Source organism: Convolutriloba macropyga, chromosome 1 (assembly GCF_964194025.1).
Source record: "Convolutriloba macropyga chromosome 1, txConMacr16.3, whole genome shotgun sequence".
NCBI classification, from domain to species: Eukaryota; Metazoa; Xenacoelomorpha; order Acoela; family Convolutidae; genus Convolutriloba; species Convolutriloba macropyga.
The window spans coordinates 23,025,354-23,045,332 of NC_134468.1; the positions used below are offsets into that span (position 1 = coordinate 23,025,354).

Below are 19,979 nucleotides of genomic sequence, written 5' to 3' on the forward strand. Positions count from 1 at the left end.
AGAAGAAAAAATCGAATTCTATTTGAGAGCAGTTTTTTTAGAAAACTTTATATTTTATAGGTCACCTAGAGACTGGTCACCTTTGATATCGATGTTTGGTTAATGGTAAACTTGATTTACAGTAAAATCACGCCTAGAGAACAAAAAACACTTTTTCAAGGAATCGCACATTTTGTAATTTTGAAATTTTGATATTCTTTTTGAGATTTTACTGAATTTTTGGAGCCCTGAATTTATGGCATAGAATCAATCACAAAAAGTGCGATGGGTTTCATAATGAGCATTAGTGAAGCTATTCAGTGCTTTGATTGGACAGCTAATGACTGTTAAGACTTTATATATAATTTTTCGAATTTTTTTTTAAATATTAACCGATCAAAAACTTATTTTTGTAAAATGTAAGTCATTCTCAGTAATGACTGGATCCCCCTCCTTTCTAGCGCACACAAACCTAATCTGCTCAACGGTTTTTTCTTACTATTGGTTTATGACTTCGATGCCACAAGGTTTCAAAAACAATTTTAAAATTTTTGGATATTTTACTATTTTTGAATCCTTTTGAAATCTTATCACATTATTCTAATTTGAATAGCTCCCATTGGTTTAAGGAAGACGTTCAATAGACCATAGATAAAGTTTTCAGAGAAAAGCTTATAGTTGAAATGGCTTTGACACTTTCTTCTCGCACTTTTGTACTGATTTTTTTGTTTTTGCCTGTATTTGTTGTTGTTTTCATAGTCATGAGACCTATTGTGATATCGTATTGATTACCCATGCATGACAAACATCTTTGTTCTTCTATCACCTCATGACTGAGCGTTTTTTTTACTTCTGTTGAAATCTATTAAACTTACTGTCTGTTAAGACTTTAAAAATAATATTTCAAAAGAATTTTTTGAACATTAACTAATTTTAAACTTATTTTCATGACTAATAAGAAATTCTCAGTAATGACCAGAACCCCTTCCTTTTTTTACAGTACTCTAAATCGTTTTGGTAACCGTTCGTTTCTAACTCTTGGTTTTATGGCTTCGATGCCACAAGATTTCGAACCAAATTTCAAGTTTTTGGATATTTTTGTATTTTTGGTTCCTGTTGAAATCTTATCACAATATCCTAATATTGATAGCTATAATTGGATTTGAGAAGACGTTAAATGGAGCATGAACAAAATGTTCAGTTAAAAAGATGTGGTTTAAACGGCTGCGACAATCTTTTCTCGCACTTTTTTAATGAATTATTGGTTTCTGAATTTGTTTTTGTTCCATAGTCATAAGACTTCTTGTGAAATCTTATTGATTACTGAAGCATGACAAACATCTTTGTTCTTCTATCAAATTATAACTGAGCGTATTTGATGATTTCTGTTGAAAGCTATTGCATTTAATGGCTGTTAAGACCTCAAAAATGTTTTTTCGAAAATTTTTTTCGAACATTAACCAATCGTAAACTTATCTTCGTGAATTGTACGAACGCCTCAGCGATTACCGGAACTCTTTATTGCCTACTTCAACAAAAATCATTTAATTTGGGCTGCCTCTTCTAACTATTGGTTTGATAAAATCGATGCGCGAATTTTCATAAGTTTTTTGGAATTTTGGAAATTTTTTGGATTTGTTTTTGGTTCTTCTGAAATCTCATCACATTATCGTATTAGTATTGGTTTCAACTGGCTTAAAAAAGATGTTCAATGCATCATAGATAAAGTTTTTCAAAGAAAAGTTTATGGTTTGAATGGCTTCGACACTTTCTTCTCGCACTTTTCTACTGAATTTTTGGTTTTTGCCTGTATTTGTTGTTGTTTTCTTAGTCAATGACTTTTTGTAACGGGTTATCGTTTCGATGACTTGTCAATGACAAACATTTGTGTTATCCTATCGAGTCATGACTCTTATACTCCCATCGAGTGCTCTTATTGTCTTTCGCTGAAAGCAATTGAGTCTAATGGCGTTGATACTAACGGTTTTCTTAGAAATTTCGTGATTTTAATGTATTTGTTCTGATTTATTGATATTTTGAATTCATATTGAAAAAAGAAATCTCATGCTGCTAAAAAAATAATGGATGATGGAAAAGTCATTACCGAAAAGTAAATGTTAATGGCTTCGACACCCTTCTCGCTCAATTTTTTTTTGAATTAGCGGTTTTTGCCTATTTTTTTAATCTTTAGGTAGGCGTAAAATCCTGACCGATCTCAAAAACTTGTAATTGAGTCTTCAAGGATGGTTACCCGGGGCAGTCATTTTATAGCGAATAGTATCAAAGTTTATGATATTGTACATTTTCAATGATTTTTTTCAACTTTTCAGTTTTTGTTGTATTTTTCGTCAACTTGTAGCTTATTCTCATCATTGAGAGCTTTCATTCAAATTCTTGTATTCGAAAAATTTAAAAATCCAGTGATATCCTGTCGTTACTGATGTTTTGTTTGAGGATAATATGCGTTTAAATAAAAGTTTTAGTGGTGAACTTGTGTTTCTTTTTCTCTTCTTTTAGCACATTCGCGTAATAACAGATCCCAATGATTTTCAACTGTGGCTCAAATGCACTTATTTAATCTTTCAGTATAACATTAGTTTCATCAGTATAAATGAAAAAGAAAGGAAGAATACATAGTATTCAGATAATAGCTAATGATTTTAATGGCTTTAATAATTTGCATTTTCGCAAATTGTTTAATTTTTTGAGTTTTTCTGCTTCTGTAGTCCGTTCCTATGACTTAATCTAACCAACGACAGGTTCTATTGGTTTCATTATGAATGTTTAGTAAACTTATTAAGAGTTTTTTTGTTAAAAGCTAATGATTTTGAAGACTTTGGAATTTTTTTGGTTTAAAAAAAGTTGATTGATTTTCCAATTTCGCTTTATTATTTCCTTTTGTCGACTTTGTTGCCTCGTCTCTTTAAGGAAAATTTCCATCTGCTGTGTAGTATGGACAAAATAAATTGTGCAATTAAGGTTTTATACGATTGCATTTTTCCGTTGTTACTGGTGCGTTTAAATTTAGATACTTAGTTTTTGCCGTGAAATTTTGGATTTGCTTCTTTTGTTTGTTTTTTTTTCTTAGTTTTTTCAATGAAAAATCTCGTCAGCGCTGTAATGAGGCATGGCATTATGTAATTTAATAAGTAGTTAGGCTTTTAAACGTTTTTTAAACTCAAACATCTATTTTTGTTATGTCTTCATTTGGTTGACAATTAAGTCAAAAGTGTATATGAGCTCGGGTCGTAACATCATGTGCGAACGCACATTAACGAGCATCCTTGTTTATATATAATTTTTTGTTTCAATTTTAGTATCCTTAAGCATTTGGTTATAATTTAATTTATTTATTTCTTTTTTAAATCTACTGTAAAGCGAACGGTGCTTTTAAAATTGTGCCACTTAGAGCTGTACATAGATTTTATGCTAAAAACAACTGAACACGCACTTAAATGGACAAGCTTTTGAAAAAAATACCTGTTTATTTTGTATTCTTTTTCAAATCACTACATTTTAGTTTTTCAATGCAAGTGAAACGACAGTAATGCATAACAATATTGCTGTATGAAAATTGTAGTAAGCTAAAAAAAATTGCTTCAAATTGTGGCATATAAATTTGTTGTTGCTTAATTGTATGCGTATGCGTATAATATTAGAAACACAAATAAATGTACTTTTGCTCTAGCTTAACCTCTGGTTTTTTCACGCCTGAAACGTTTGTCGCTGCATTCGTAGTCTACTGAACAAATACATATAATTTTGTGACCGTTAGCTTGAATTACATCATTTGAAAATTGATCATTTATCCTTCAGTTTCATTTCCGCTTTCTCAAGAAAAGGTGAGTGAATTCAATTTTGTTCACGTGTCGCCGAGCATTGAATCGTATTCATTTAAGTTTAGCTCTAGATAAGCCGAGACGTTGAATACCATTCTCAAGTCTATATTTTTTCAGGGTGATCTAAAGTAGTCTGTTTCTTATAGAGCGAGCTATTTTAGATTAGTTTCCTTTTCCCACCCGGTTGAAATATGGCTGCAACTATAATTCACAAAGAGAATTGTTAATGTGCGTTTGTACAATGTTCCAACATTTACTCAACTGATTAATAAGGTGTGCAGTTGAATAAATACTATTTTTCAATCCTATTTTATGGGACTGTTGACGAGTAGCTCTGTACTCACCAGATGGGCTGTTTGTTTCCATAATGATTGTAGTGGCCCGTTCGCAGAAAAATGGAAAACAGATTTCAAATATATTTCAACCTATCTCGAATTGTCTTTTAATGCCAAATAGCTCACAAAACCTTCTCTTTTCACTAAATGAAAGAAAACAGGCAAGGAGGCTCGTTAATGTGCGTTTGCACATGATGTTCCGACCCGAGCTCATCTACATTTTTGACTTAATTGTCAACCAAATGAAAACATAACAAAAATAGATGTTTCAGTTTAAAACAATCGTTACACAACCTATCTACTAACTGAATTACATAATGCCATGCCTCATTACAGCGCCAACGAGATCTGACATTAAAGAGACTACAAGACAAAAAATCAAAGAATAAAATTAGCAAAATTAAAAATTTCACGGCAAAAATTGAATATGTAAAATTAAAAGAACATAGTAACAACGTCAAAATGGAGTCAGATAAAACCTTAACTATTCAAAAATAATTTCTCCTAAAAATACAGTAGATGAAATATTTTCCTAATGAGGCTATGCAGCAAGTCGACAAAGAGAACGAACAATCAGGCGATTTTCAAAAATTAATCAACATTTTTCAAACCAAGAAATTTCAAAAATCTTAAAAATCATTAGCTGTTGTCTAAATAGTCCTTGATAATTTACAAAAAGGTCATTACAAAACCAAAAGGACCTGTCTTCGGTTAGACTAAGCCATAGAAACGAACTGAAGAAAAACTTTGAAAAAAAACAAACGACCTGCAAAAACACAAACTATTGCTACCATAAAAATCATTAGCTGTTATCTGAATATTAAATATTTTAAATTCAATTCTTATTTCTACTAATTCAACTCAAGGATTTAAACTGAGATATTAAATAAATTTACTTGGACAACATTTGAAAACCATTCAGATCTGTTATTGAGCGATTGTTCTGGAAGAAGAAAAAAAGAAACACAAATTCTAACCACTCAAAAAAGTTTACAAAGACGCATAGTGTCCAATAAACAAAGCATCGGCGACAAATTACATCAGTATATATATTATTTTGTGAATTACAAGAAATTGGATGGTACCTATGTTTGATGAAAATAAGTTACAATTTGAAGAAAAGAACAACAAAAAACTTAAAAGTTTGAAAGTATTTGAAATTGTAAATCACAAACTTTGAGTCTATTCGCCATAAACTCACTGCTAGGAGTAACATCATTCATTCAATCCTCAATTACAAGCTTAAAAGACCTGTCAGCAATTTATGTTAACTTAAAGAACAAGAACAGGCAAAAATAGCAAATTCAAGAAAAAAAATTGAGCGAGAAAAGTGGCGAAGGCATTAAAAAAAGAACTTTTCACTAAAAATTTTTCTATGTTCGATGAATTTTTAACAGCACTTGGATTCCTCTTTTTTAATCAATATAACTTCAAAAAATCAAATGTGAAAAAGTACATTAGAACAACGATATTTTTGAGAAAACTCGTAGTATCAACGATATTAAAATCATTAGATTTCAACATAAGCCGGTAAATACGTTAAATTAAGCCTCGATGGGAAAACAGGTTTGTTTACCATTCATATTTCGTCAATAAGGCCTTACTACAAGTTTTTAACGATGAAAACAACAACAAAGACCGGAAAGAAAACAAATTCAGTAGAAAAGTTGAAGAAATTTAAATCATGAGCTCTTCTCTGAAAACTTTATCTATGATCCGTTAAACGTCTTCCCTAAACCAATGGGAAATGTCAGTAATGTGATAATTCGATAAGATTTCAAAAGGATCCAAAAATAAGCAAAAGTACCCAAAAATTAAAAACAAATTGTAAAAAATCGTGGCCTTGAAGATTTAAAACTAATAGGTAGAAGATGAAACCGCAAACCAGATTATTTTTGGCTGCAGTATGAAATAAAGGAAACCTGTCAGTACTGAGACTGACTAACAATTCACGAAAAAAATTTTAGCATTGTTTAATGTTCAAAATAAATTTTTGAAAAATTTTTTTAAAGTCTTAACAGCCATTAAACTCAAAAGCATTCAACGGAACTCAATAACTACGCTCAAAAATTAGCCGAAGGGAGGAAGAGGGTGTCTGTCATGCATAGATAATCAATAAGACATCACGATATGTCTTATGACTATAAAAAGAACAACAAAAACAGGCGGAAACCAAAATTCAGTAGAAAATTGCGAGAGGAAAATGTTGAAGCCATTTATAACATTAGCTTTTCTCTGAAAACTTTATCAGTGATCCACTTAATGTCTTCTCTGAGCCAATGGGATTAAAATAATATCTCGATAATTGTATAATATTTTTATATTGTGATAAGAGTTCAAAAGCAACCAGCAGTATTACGAAAATATCCAAAAAATTTGAAATCTTGTGTCATTGAAGTCATATAACCAATAGTTAGAACATAAAACCGCTAACCAAAAGGAAGTGTCGAAGCAATAGTTTTCAATGGAAGTCAATAAATACGCTCAAATAAGCCCGGAATGGAGTACAGGGATTTTTGTCATGAATAAGTAATCAATAAGAAATCACAACATGTCTTATGACTATGAAAACAACAACAAAAACTGGCAAAAATCAAAAATTCAGTAGAAAAGTGCGACAATAAAGTGTTGAGACCATTTAAACCATTCTCTAAAAACTTTATCTGTGATCAACTGAACGTCTTCTTTCAGCCAATAGGAACTATCAATATTAGGATAATGTGATGAGATATCAAAAGTAACCAACAATACGGAAATATCCAAAAAAACTTTTCAAAAATTATTGTAATCTTGTGTCATTGAAGTCATATAACCAAAAGATAGAAGATAAAACCGCTTGCCAGATTCAATTTGTTCGCAGTAGGAAGGAAGATGATGCTGTCAGTTTATACTGAAAACTTTTTCAGTTTCACTACTCTATTACACGCGGTAAGTGAAAACAACATTGTCTGGTCGAAGAGAAAATCGAGAAGAAGAAGCTATACGCCTGATAATATTAATTTATCTCCTGCAAAAATTGAACACAAGGGGTGACAACAAGCGCTTAACTCTCCAAAATTTTTCAAAAAAAAAAACTGACCATGTTTGCAGTTTAAGTCGACATCATACTGCTAACAACGCCTTGTTTTGTTACCGAGCTACGTTCCCTTAGTGATTATCCTGGTCTCCAAATTGTCACTTTTTTATATAAAAAGATAGACAGTGTGTTCAGTTTTAGTTACACAAAACCGATGAAAGCTCTTACGCTTTTGTTTTTTGGTATTGTTGGTATGTTCGTTTTTTAAATGTTGGAAATTTGTTGTAAGTTTGGTTATCATGCATTAAAAATCATTGTTATCTTTGATTTCAAACGTAGCCAATGGGCCAAAACAAGCAAGCCATTTATATTTATTCTACAAGTTTTGTCAACAGGCTAACAAACATTTTTCAATAAATGTGAACTTTGTTTCAAAAATTTTCTCGAAGAAAATCGTTTGAAATACTTAGAAACAGAACGCTATCATAACACTATCATAACAATTTAAACAAACAAGCCATTTATAATTGTTCTAATAGTATTGTCAATAAGCTAACAAAAAATTTTCAGTAAATGTGAACTTTCTTTCAGTATTGGTCTCCAAGAAAGACGTTTGAAATTCTTACTAGCGGAACGCTATCATGACATTTGTCTACATTATAACTGAAAAATTGAAAATTTTGTGCGAAGATATTTTGACATTTTCTCAAGCTTCGAATTGAGCCTATCCAACATTTCAAAAATCAAAACCGAACATAGCGAACTTTGCGAAGTCAAACATACCGAAGCTATATTACGTTCCAGAATGAACATAACGACGATTCCCTACATTTAGAAACAAACATGACAAAAAACCGCTTGATCTTCTCGAGTAGGGTATGGGCATAAATCCTATAGGGCAGCCGGGTGACGGGAGCATCGAGTGGATAGCTACAACTAACTATTTCCGGTTATTGACAGTTTTATACTCCATGTCACACCGCGAACTTGCAGAGAAGCGCTATCGTTATTATTGCGATAGAATGTCAGTCCCAGTTGTAATGAAAACAAAATCTAAGGACAAAACGCATTAAAATTTAAAACTATTAGTGCTCATACAGATAAGTTTCGGATTTAAAAAAAATGAAATTATTTTCGTTGAAATACTATTTGCGACATTTGGAAGCAGAATTTTAAGTGCGTTGTCAAATATGGTTTCATCCTTCCGTGCTTCAGCAACTTGATTGGAAGTAGTCTGCAAGAAACAGATGTGCATGGTGACCATTATAGAAAAGAGTTTAGTTGACTATAACTTTCTTTGCGTTTTAATAATGATGATGATCTAATATTGAGTCAGTAATCTCTTCATTATTTATCTACTTGAGTTAATCATATTAATTGTTATTCAAAATTATAGTACTTTCCTGCCTAACAAATAAATTATTGTCAGTGTTGATTATGTCTACTAGCGCTATTTATCGAGGTACGTTGACGAGATTCAATTGACTCTAAATTTTCGCCAAACATTTTTCATTTTCTTCATTACATAATTATTTAAACAAACTATGATGAAGTGCAGTTTCATCGTGAAGTTTGTGCGATGAAAAATTCTACAGGACATTTTGACGGTTCGCGGGCTGAAATTTTTACTCTGTGCAAGAACTAACTTCTCTGAGATACAGTTGAAAGGTGATGTTTTGCGGTCAGACACGGTCTGGATCAATTTGAGGAGTTTAATCATTGTTCTTTTTCATAAAATATGCAAGTAATGGTTCAGTTTTATTATTTGTGGAATCAACAGGGTCTGAGTCAGTTGTTTACATTTGGTGGTCAAAGCTCTCAATTTTGTTTTAAACATTTTGAAATTTTCTCCTCAATTAACGCTCTAAAATTCAGGATAGCTCAAAAGCTTGTTTTAAGCTCACTTAGAGTGAGTTCAACAAGTTCACGCTGATTTATCAGCGCAACAGATTATTAGCTACATCCGTTTCTTTGGGCCTTCCTTCAGCCACAGATACTCGTACACGGACCGCACTTCAGCCTTAGGTACCCGTACAAGGTCTAGTTCTCAGCCGTAGGTACCCGTTCAAGGGCTATTTCTCAGCCCTAGGCATCCGTGCATGGACAATTTCTCAGACGTAGGTACCCGTACATGGACTATTTCTCAGAATGTCCTTTTTCAGCATAAGTTCAGACTGAGCAGAATGTAAAAATGACCTGTGCAGATGAGGTTCAAACCGTATTCAGATTAAGTTCAGACTAAATTCAGAGTATCTTTTTTGTTCTGAATTTTTAATTTGATCAGTTTAAAAAATGACATGGACACAGTACTGCTCAGAGTAAAATCACAGACTTGAAATAGTATGAGTCAGCGCTGAGATGCTTGAATTCGAAGGTCTGGGTCCCAATAACTTCCTTTCTTGTGCAAGTATGGCTATCGCAACTTCATTTTGTGCCTGATTGATCACATTCTTCTTTGCAACTTTTGAAGTTAGATCAAATTTTTTCTACGTTGCATGGCTATTTTTACAATTTCTCTTCTGATTAAAATTGAATGAGCTATTTTGGTACAGTGTTAACATTTTTTGGATCTTTTCCGTTTGTTCCCCCACGGCTTAGTGGATGCATATTATTTGCACCCCCAGACTCACGTGTCATATTTTTACATAATTGTTGACTACGTATGGGCAGGTACTCTGTTTTTGGGGGCATAACGTACTTGGGGGGGGGCACCAACGGAAAAGGTCCGATGTTTGTTATATCGCTGAAAATTTTTTGGTGAACAAAATACTGGCAGCCAATTGAAAAGGAATATGCCAGACACTCCGTTATCGGTTAATTCGATAAAACGAGTTGTGATTTTCGCAACAGAGAAATGAAACGAACGATATTTTCTTCAGTGGAAGATATTTTACTTGAGCAAATTTGAAGTGATGCAGTAAAATTTTTGTACATATTTAACTCCGCAATTTTATTTTAGGTTTCTTATGTTTTTACAAAAAACGTTTTGACGAAGCCTGTATTTCACTTTTTTACGAAGCTCTTTTGTTTTAAGCAGCGATATACCCGACATTGTGTTCGTAGTACTGACTTAATATAGTTTAGTGGTATCAGCTGGCTAAATAAATGAAGAGCAGTTTCTAACTTTTTGTAAAAGTCAACCAAATTGTTTCGATTGATATTTGGCAGCAATTGTAATTCGTCCGATCTATTTGATTACTGAATTCCACTCAACTTTTTTATATTCTTTGGCGAAGGTAGCTGTAGTGCAATTTTGGAAAACGGTAGAGCTCCGAAGGCGCCCAACTTGCAAGTCTACTCACATTATGCCTGCAAAGAACCTGTAATAATGGGTCTTTTTGCTGAAAATTAACGCTTACCAAGCCCACTAACCCCTTCTTTACATCTTTTTTTTTAAATACCACATACCACTATTTTTACATCAAGCTCTGGAATTGTAGTTAAACATGATCACACTGATTCGTAATCTCAAATTTGAGAGATTACCAAGTGTGAACACATTTTCCATGTCACCTAATTCTTTTTAAGTTCTTCAAGTCCTTTTATCCAAGCAAAGAAGCTGGCTCTATGGCAGTGACGTAATGACCTTTTAATCCTTTGTAGCCTAAAAATATACCCCATATAGTACGTCTACTGCAGTGTCGAGTGAATAAAGGGAAACATTTTGCATTTTCCGTAGATTAATTCACACTTCCAACCGCTACTCTAACCATTGGTACATACGATTGCATTGGGAAATTTGAGGGAATGAATTGATACATGGTTTTGTTCACGTGCGTGCGTTCGCATGCATTTTGTTCACGTGCGTGTGTATGTATACATTTTATTCACGTGTGCGCATTCCATTCACGTAAGAGCACGTACAACTTATCAACATAAGTCCGGGGCTTGACTATAAATAAGAAGCACAGCGGGTGATGGATTCAAATGTGACATTTATAAGTCGCTTGCAAAATATTTTTCTCTTTCGAGAACTAAGCCAGATTTTACCCCAATGTTAATAACTGTCTGCAAGCAATTCAATTTACTGCGAAATTTTTCAAGTGCATACGAATACTTATCACAACGTTTATAGAAAGTTACGTAGTTATTTCACTTTCGTTTTTTTTCTGTTCTAAAAAAAGTTAAATATATAGAATTTCTTTCTAAATGAAATCTTGGTCTTCTAGATTGTAAATAAATCTATACGTCACATGCAATGAAAGTTATTTTTGCTGGAAAGTTCACTTAGATTTTACAGTCTTTTATTTATTTGTCTAGAAAGCATTTCTTTTATAAATTATCCAGTTCTGGAAAATAGACAATAGTTACTTTTATTTTTTACGGATAAAGGAACCAAAAAATAAATAATTTGCTTGTATTTAGCGAGAGCACGTTTACGTCAACTTAATCACCTCGAAAGTCAGAACCTTCTAGAAGAAGCTGACATGACTGTACAAGACGGAGATGTCGAGCAAACAAACCACGAAGAACTCAATGGCGTAAAACACAGTAATGGCATCATCAGTTCTCATAACAGCTCAAAGTACACTAAAGAAGACAGCGATGTATCACAGGACGAAATCTCACTCAGCAGAAAAAATGTGGAAAATCACAGGAATGGGTTGGACTCGAACCGACGCCTCCCGGGTTTTGTCGATGAGAATTGTTACTCTGTCAGCTTGGTAGACGTCAATTACTCCGTGAAAGCATATTGGAAGTCAAAGAAGAAGCAAATACTGCACAATATATCGTAAGTTTCATTAAATTTCTCAAAATATGGCAAATTGTTGGAGCTAGGAATTAGAGCCTAAGGGGCGCAGAGCCGGATGAAAAAAGTGAGAATTAGAGCCGAATGCTAAAAATTTAATTGCCAACATATTCTAATTGTTTTAAATTGAAGTACAGCTAATGTCAAATGGCGAATTAATTAGTTGTCGTCGCTTTATTATCTATGGTGTGCGGTCGGGTTGCGCTTCACTCGGCCGCTCTGTGGCCGGGGGGAGGTTGAGACGACGGATAGACCTTCGTTACGCTATTTTGTAAAATACTACCCCTAAATTAACGAGTTTAAGATCAACCAATCATAGCACGGGAAAAATTTGGCTCTAAATCGCATTTATAACATTCGGCTCTGCTCCTTTTCGGCTCTACCGGCGTACTCGCAAGTTTTTGATTGCCAGAACTATCAAGTGCATTTCAATGGTACAATCAAAGAGCTATGCGATGCACGTCTGTTTCCAATTTTTTTATATGACAAGAGTTGTACGAATTTAAAGCATTGAGATTAAACAGGCAAAAATGTCGAAGCTACATCAGCGTAATAGGGACAACATTTTTTGCCCTTAACAATTTTGCCAAACAATTGCTATTGCCACAAGTCAACAACAGTTCGTTGAAAAAAACATTTAAAAAAGATTTGTCTTTGCGTTCCCAGGACATAGTTTCTTTGTCGTGAAAAGTTGATCAGTAGTTTAGATTAATGGAAATTACTCTCATATATGGGGAAAAATTCAAATTCTAGAAAAAATAAAATTTTTTATGCCGGTTTGATCTGATCCAGAGATCAATAATACACAGGACCAGTACCAATGATTTCAGTGTTAATCATTTTAATTAAATCTTTATTATAGAGAACAAATAGGGGCTCAGCAAAAAAAGAGAAACAAAAGATCCATTGACAATTTTTTGGACGATACGAACAATGATACTAAGTCACAAAAGTGTGGTTCTCAAAAATTGATGGAAGTATATTTACTCAAAAATCATTGAAAATGTCCCCAAAACTTTTTGAAGAAACTGAAAATGTTTTTAATTTTAGATTCCTGTACGACTATTGCTTACATTTAAATTTAGACACAAAAAGTGTCGATTGTTTCTAAAATTGTAAAATTTAAAGGAGTTCCTCATTGAGAATTTCTGTACTAAATAAATAGGGTTGGATATTCTGTACAGGCCTGTGAGTGATCAGAGCGATCATAGAAGAGCATTTTAGTGTTTCTTCCAAAAGCCCAACAGTTGCGCGTGTTTTTGCAACTCTTGTTTTTCAAAAGTTTTTCGTTGATTTCTAAACTTTTCCAATTTTTCAAAGAATTTTTTTATATAGTCAATTCATCTCATTTTAAGCAGTAAATAAATTATTTTCTAACTATCTTTATTATGAAATTTTTTAACTGCTTTTTTACGTCAGTGCTTGATGTTTGTTCACTTGAAACAAATTGATAGCTGCTCAGTTTTGTTTTATGGATACGCAATTGTTTGGGATAGACAAAATGCTAATAATTGCTAAATATGCTAATAATAAATGCTAATGCTAATCTCAATAATTTTCCCTGCAAATTAAAGCAATACATAAAATGATATGGTTTACAGCTAGGACAACATATATTTGTGATATAACAAGTGTTTCACTATTTTTGATTCGTGCATGACTGATTTTTTGCTCCAAAATATCTCATACATTTCTGAAACATTTTTGACCTGTTGTTTCAAATTATAGTTTTTTTGGGCATTAATTACTATTTTATGTAATTTTTTTCCATTTCTTTTTTGCAATTTAATTGAACTATATCTTCTGAGTCCTCAAGAATGAGCGTACAATATTTTGTTGACATTTTCGTGCACTCTCAATGGAGATACATTTTTTGATTCCTGCTGTTCTGAATTGCCAAATGTTTTATCATAGAAAGCACTTGTTTTGTAGACGAAGGTAGAGCTTCAGTTTTTACACTATTTTGCGTATTTTTCTGAATCCATTTTTCATCTGACCTTTTAACGGGATAAGCAGGTAATTTCCGGCGGGCATAAAGTCTCTGAAGAGCTCTCTGAGAGTTCTGCTAGTTTGACCTGTTCAATTAATTGAAGCTGCTGAGAATACATAGGATCATGGTGTAAAGGGCAGTTTTTGGCGATTTGGAACTCCCCTCTCCTGACACCTCCGCACCTCTACCAACACCCCCCCCCCCAGCGTCCAACGCCTCGTTCCTGTTGACTCCCCACTCCTCCCATCAATGCACCCCCTATCGCTAGCCTCCTAAGCTGACTACTACCGAAGCTATTCGGTCGTCTGTCCTCTTAGAGCAATTCTTCTGACGTTAGTCGATTATGTTTATTAATTTATTTTTACCCCATAAATAACAGTATCTTGATTGTCAAAAATGTCATTTGATTTCTATTTTTCATATCGATTTCTCTAATGATCGGTAGTTTTGATCATAAACTTGCCATTTATCAGACTACACTTTGAGCCGGGAGTGAATGGAATACTGGGTCCCTCTGGCTGCGGGAAGACTACCATTCTGGATTTGATTGCGTGTCATAAACCAATGCAGAAAAAGTATCTATCTGGACACATTCTGGTCAATGGAAACCCCATCTCTGGTCCTTCCTTCAGAGCCATATCAGCCTACGTGCCACAGGTAACACAGACTAGGCTCTTTAAATTATTGTATAATTTGTTGCAAGAATTCTCTATCTTCTGTATTCAAAAATATATTATTTATGGACAACAACTGTGGTTGCATCATGGATACGTTTGTGTCAGTTGAGATCATAGTCAATTTTCAAAAACCATATTTTTCAACCATTTGCTATTTTGTAAAATTCAACAACTGAAAAATTGGCGCGTTTTTGAGTATTAAAAACGTATACTGAACGCATTACTTGATACCGTTTTTCTTACTGATCATTTGCTATACTTTCTTTGTTCGGTTAAATGGCTTCTCGTCTGTTCGTTTCGCACAAAATTATGACCCCGATAACTGTTTTAAATCACAAACTCAAGTGACTATTTTATGTGATGATTATACTCGGACGTACTGATAAGGAGCATTAAGATGAGCACACGGACACGGTTCTCCGCTATCAAGCCCACACTTTTACAGCAGTATTAAGCAACAAATTAATTGAATGTTGATTTATAGTAAGAACCCTTTGAAAGCTACTGGGGCAATAGTTATTTCTTCATCAATGATAAATTGTTTTCAGGACGACAACCTGTCCGAATTCCTGACAGTGCGTGAGAACCTCATGTTCTCTGCCAACATGCGAATGGTGGGCAAGACTTCAGTGGAGAAGTACTCAGCTGTGGACCGCATGATTGAATTACTCCACTTGGAGAGGTGTCAGGACACATTGGTGAGACACATAACATATGTTACAAGATTTTATAAACACGTTTTCTGGCAATCATATATGATTCTTGGTAGTCATAAAGGTTCATGCAAAATTCCTTGCTATTAAAAAAGTTCCAAAAACTTCAGGAAAACCATCCGATATTTTAACATAACTTTTAGTATTTATACAAAGCGTGGAAAAAAACTATAGTGTATGATTTGCATGAATGGTTGTTAAGAAATGGGTTATTTGAAATGTGAATGGAATTATCTAGGTTCATTTTAACGACTGAAAACTGCCAGTCGTCTGATGCAAACGCAAACTTTTGCCTAACTACAATAATTATATTGGTCATTTGTCGATAAAAACATTGTTTGGTTTCGTGTAATGTCCCATTCCACATCAAAATTTTCATTTAATTGTTCCGACTCCAATTAATAAGGGACTGCATACTTAAAAAGTTATATTTTCTTCTGACAATTTTGACCGATCTAAATGTATAAACGTACAACGATTCAAGTGGTATATTTAGAAAGCCCACAGACAGTGTAATATTTAATTGAATGGTTTTTTGAGCTTCATCTTTTTGAAATAGTTATCGCGGTTTAAGTGTTGCTAGCTTTTAGCTAATTTTACCATTTTTTTAAACTTTCTATCTGCTCACAAAAAAAGTTTTGTGGTCAAAGTTGGCCATTTTCTCAAGCGATTTTGCGCGCGACTGGTTTTATGTGGATGCGGACTTTTATTTTTGTCCTCATAAACGGGGTAAGCTAGAAAAACTCTAGGGCATTAAGTGTCTGTTCATAACGTGCAATACAATTTTGGGAAGTTTAGGGTCCCATTTTTATTACCTTTACTGGTGTAGAAAGTTAATTAGTTTCATTTTATCACAACGTTTCAAGCAAATCACCATTTTTTGCAACATTTTCCCATTTAAATTTCACAACTCATATACTGGTGATATTGTGAAAAATTTATCCACGTTGTGTATTCCACTGCAGTTTGTTTGCGTTTTTGCAGGTCATCACGGAGTCACCCTTTTTTGATTAATTGTTCCGACCCTCTTGAGGGGGGGAGGAACTATATACTCAACTGGGTTTTTTTTTTGTTCCGTGAATTTTCGCCGCTCGATATATTCATCGTAGAGAGTTGAGACTGGTATCATTAGAAAGCTCGTCCAGCGTAGAATATGGAAATAAAAAGTTTTTTTAATTTTCGTTTTTTACAGGGAGTTATCGAGGTTTAAACTTCTGAGAAAAGAAGAGTGAATTCACGTTGTTTTTATTCACATTTTCCGGAATTTTTGCCTAAATTTTCGTCAATTTTGCTAAAATTTGTTATAATTTTTATAAATAGTGTCGTTGATTTTATTTTTGAAGACGAAAAAGCATTGTTGATTGTTTTGATTTCATTTTTTTGGTCAAAAAATCTGGATAAACATTTCAAAATTTAGCCTTTTTCATCAAAAACAGCACGAAATAAGCTACTTTTGTCCACTTTGATTAAATTTGCCGACAGTAAACCCCCAAACAACACTCATACAATCTTTGTAGACTCAGAGGGGGGCTATTTCTACTTCAGAGTCCGCTGAGAGTGCACTGTAGTTAAAACTTTGCCGTTTTTTGCTAACTTTACTCGTTGATTATCAAAAATGCAGATTTTATTTTGAGTTTTTAACTAACAAATTATCTATATCTACAACATTCGAAAAATCAATTGTTCCTAACTGACAATAAGTATTTACAGGGCTAGTTATGGGCCATTCTTGGACTGTTACAATCCGAAAAAATCGGGTTGTAATCAGTCGGTCTTTTTTTTTAAAAAAAAATTTTATTAATAATAAAGAGCAGAACATATCAAATCAAAGCTCAGGAGTGATAGGTCCGACCAATTCGCTTGCTAAGCAGCTCCAAGCTAATGCATTTAGTTTTTTAATTGAAAGTTTATGGTCGTTTCTTTTTTAAAAATAATTGACTTTTCAATAAATAATGGCTTAAGTATTTTTTCCTCTATTTTTTCTTAATTTGTACAACTTCCAGCTTAGTGTCAGCAAAGAAAGACTGCTTTTTTTTCATACTGATTTAAAATTTAATCTCGGTTGCAGTTTTAAGCCTGAAGTTATTGTTTTCTGGCTTTGATACGACAAGGTTTCAGATTTTTGTTTGTTTTGATATTTGCCAGTTTTTCACGTATTCTAATTTTGTCACATTATCAGATTATTGACAGTTCTCATGTCACCTTATTTCCATTCAAAATAAGGCACAATTGAACATAATAAAATCCTGAAAGATATATATCATCGTTTTAACGGCCTCGACTTTTTAAATTTATTTTGTCTCTAACTGTCATTTATGATTTGTCGGTTCGGTCGTATGAAATTTCCTGTATAGTGATAGCTTTCATTGGCTTTTCATGGAAGAACAGAAGAACCGATATTCTGATATTAATAGATAGCTGATGGCTTTCATGACTTTGAATACAATCGTTTTCCAAAATTTTGAAAAAAAAACTTTTTAATTTCGCAACTTTGTTTTTTTTATATTTCTTTTTGTTACCTAATCTCGTTAGTTAATTACAGGTCAAATATGACATTTTGGGTGTCAAGGGAATAAAAGGGATTGGTGTCCCAAAATCTTTTTTCTAAAGAATTTGCTATGACCTTACTGGCTTCGACATCGGTTTTTCACAAAAAAAGTAAATTAATTTGATTTTTGTCATATTTGACGTTCTTTTTGTTGATGCAGGAAATATTCTGGATAATTACAGGTCTCGAGGGCTTCCTTTTCACGAATAAACGACCCGATTTAAATAGCTCTTTTGTAATTAATGCCTTTTATGATATTGAATGTAATATGATATTGAATGTAATGATATTGAATGTAATATTGAATGTAATCTCTTTTATGATAATGAATGTTTCGAAAAAAAAATCAAAAGTATTACATACTTTAGCACTTCGCTTTTTTTGTCTACTTGTTACCTAGTCTTACTAATGAATGTTCACGTACTACATTATAACTGTTTGAAGAAGGCGCGATCAAATATATTTTGTGTGCCAAAATTTGGCTTGACTGTTTTGACAGCGTTTTCTGGCAAGTTTCAATTGAAATTTTGTTTGTTCTTTGTTGTTCTTTTTAGCCGCTTTAAAAAATGAATAAGGACAGGTCCTAATGCCCTTCTATAGAAGCAGTGGTAATCATAAATTTGTGGTAATTTTAATTGATTCCTAATGGAATTTATTACTTTGAAGTTAACTGTTTCAAAAAAATAAGTTAATTTTTTTACCTACTGTTTTTGTTCTTTTTTGTATAATTGTTACCAAACCATTTTATGGACTGGTTGCATATGTTTTCTGGTGATTTATAAGTTATTTTTGTTTAGTTTTAGGTTTATCCGACGGTATGTTGACTTTGCTATTAAATTTAGTTTTTAAGAGGGACATAAATTTTTTGATGTAATTAATGTTTGTTGTTGTTGTTGTTGTTTGATTTTGCTGTTCGTCTTGACTCGCTTTCTTAATATTGAGATATTACAGCCATCTAATGCATTAATGTTTACTCCACTGAATTATTTGCTTGGAAGACTATCTTATCGTTCATACAGAATTTTTTGGAAAAGACTTGGGCTTTTTCGGGATTCACAAAAAATAATTTTTGGGTTTTTCTATCTGTTCCTCATTTGGTAGACAATTATGCCAAAATTGTGGATGGGCGGGGTCGGAACCTTATGTGACGTCGCACATTACCGAGCCGCCTTGTTTTAAATATATATTAAGAACTTGACTAGTGTTGATTTGTATTCAGTCATTCAGTCAGTTGCCAAAATTCATTTGCCATAGTTTTCATTGATCAACAAACTTCCGGATATTTGCTTTTTTGGGTTAAAAACAAATTTCGGGAGCGAATTTGTGGAAATTGTTAATTTTTTTCTACAAGCAGAAAACAAAATGTTTGCTAATTTTTGCAAAAAAAAATCCGAGCGATCAGATTAAATATTCTCAAGTTTATGCTTATGCCATTTTTCTATTCTTTAATTTTATATGTGTAATCACAGGGCTTGTTGGGTTGTTATGGCCTTGTTTTTTATTCGTAAAGCAAAAACGACGAAGAGAACGTTAAATTTTGTTGCACACACTCTCGGAACCTCTTTGTTGCTTTAGAGTTCACTTTTCCTTTAAGCAGATTTTAGGCATTTTCAAACTTTCTCAATCAAAATTTGTTGCAGTTGTATTAGTCTTTTGGTCTCTTTTAGTGCAATTTTTTGCTTGGCCGAGTTTTCCTATGAAGGTCTTAACATTTCGTTCTCATATAAAACAGGATCAGCAGGCAACACCCTGAGGTTATGAAGTGACTGAGCAGTTCACCTACGCCCTACTAGTTTCATCGAAACTGTTTTGAGCATGGGTACACTTAAAAGGTATTGTAAAAGGTGGTTCCTAATCTAAGAGTTTGAATGAAGGCTCTCAATCCCCCCATCACCATGCACGCCCTAATTTTACCATTCCTAAACCCTAGATGGTTACGACTTGGAAGTTTGAGGACAATTCCATCGATGTTAGTTGGTTCTGTTTTGTTTTGTTTTCGGTTTAACTAAGTATTTCGTTAGTTAGAAGAGGAAAGTAGCTTTTTGTGTAAATTTTTGTTGTTTAAAATACGACCTATATTTTTGACAGATAGATAAAGAGACAATTGATAATAATCTTTCTATATTGGTTTT

General features: G+C 33.2%; 1 protein-coding gene across 4 annotated transcripts in view; it reads left to right on the forward strand.

The window, feature by feature from the left end:
- Window positions 1-19,979, forward strand: part of LOC142336675 (broad substrate specificity ATP-binding cassette transporter ABCG2-like) — a 68,257-nt gene that overhangs the window by 11,888 nt on the left and 36,390 nt on the right. For 3 of the 4 annotated variants that reach the window (XM_075385587.1, XM_075385594.1, XM_075385608.1), the window contains 3 exons: window positions 11,535-11,901; window positions 14,383-14,566; window positions 15,135-15,284. In XM_075385587.1, coding sequence (XP_075241702.1) covers window positions 11,535-11,901; window positions 14,383-14,566; window positions 15,135-15,284 — 701 coding nt within the window. Of the gene's footprint in view, window positions 1-3,523; window positions 3,822-11,534; window positions 11,902-14,382; window positions 14,567-15,134; window positions 15,285-19,979 lie in introns of those variants that run through there. The other variant, XM_075385600.1, reaches the window with a different exon arrangement.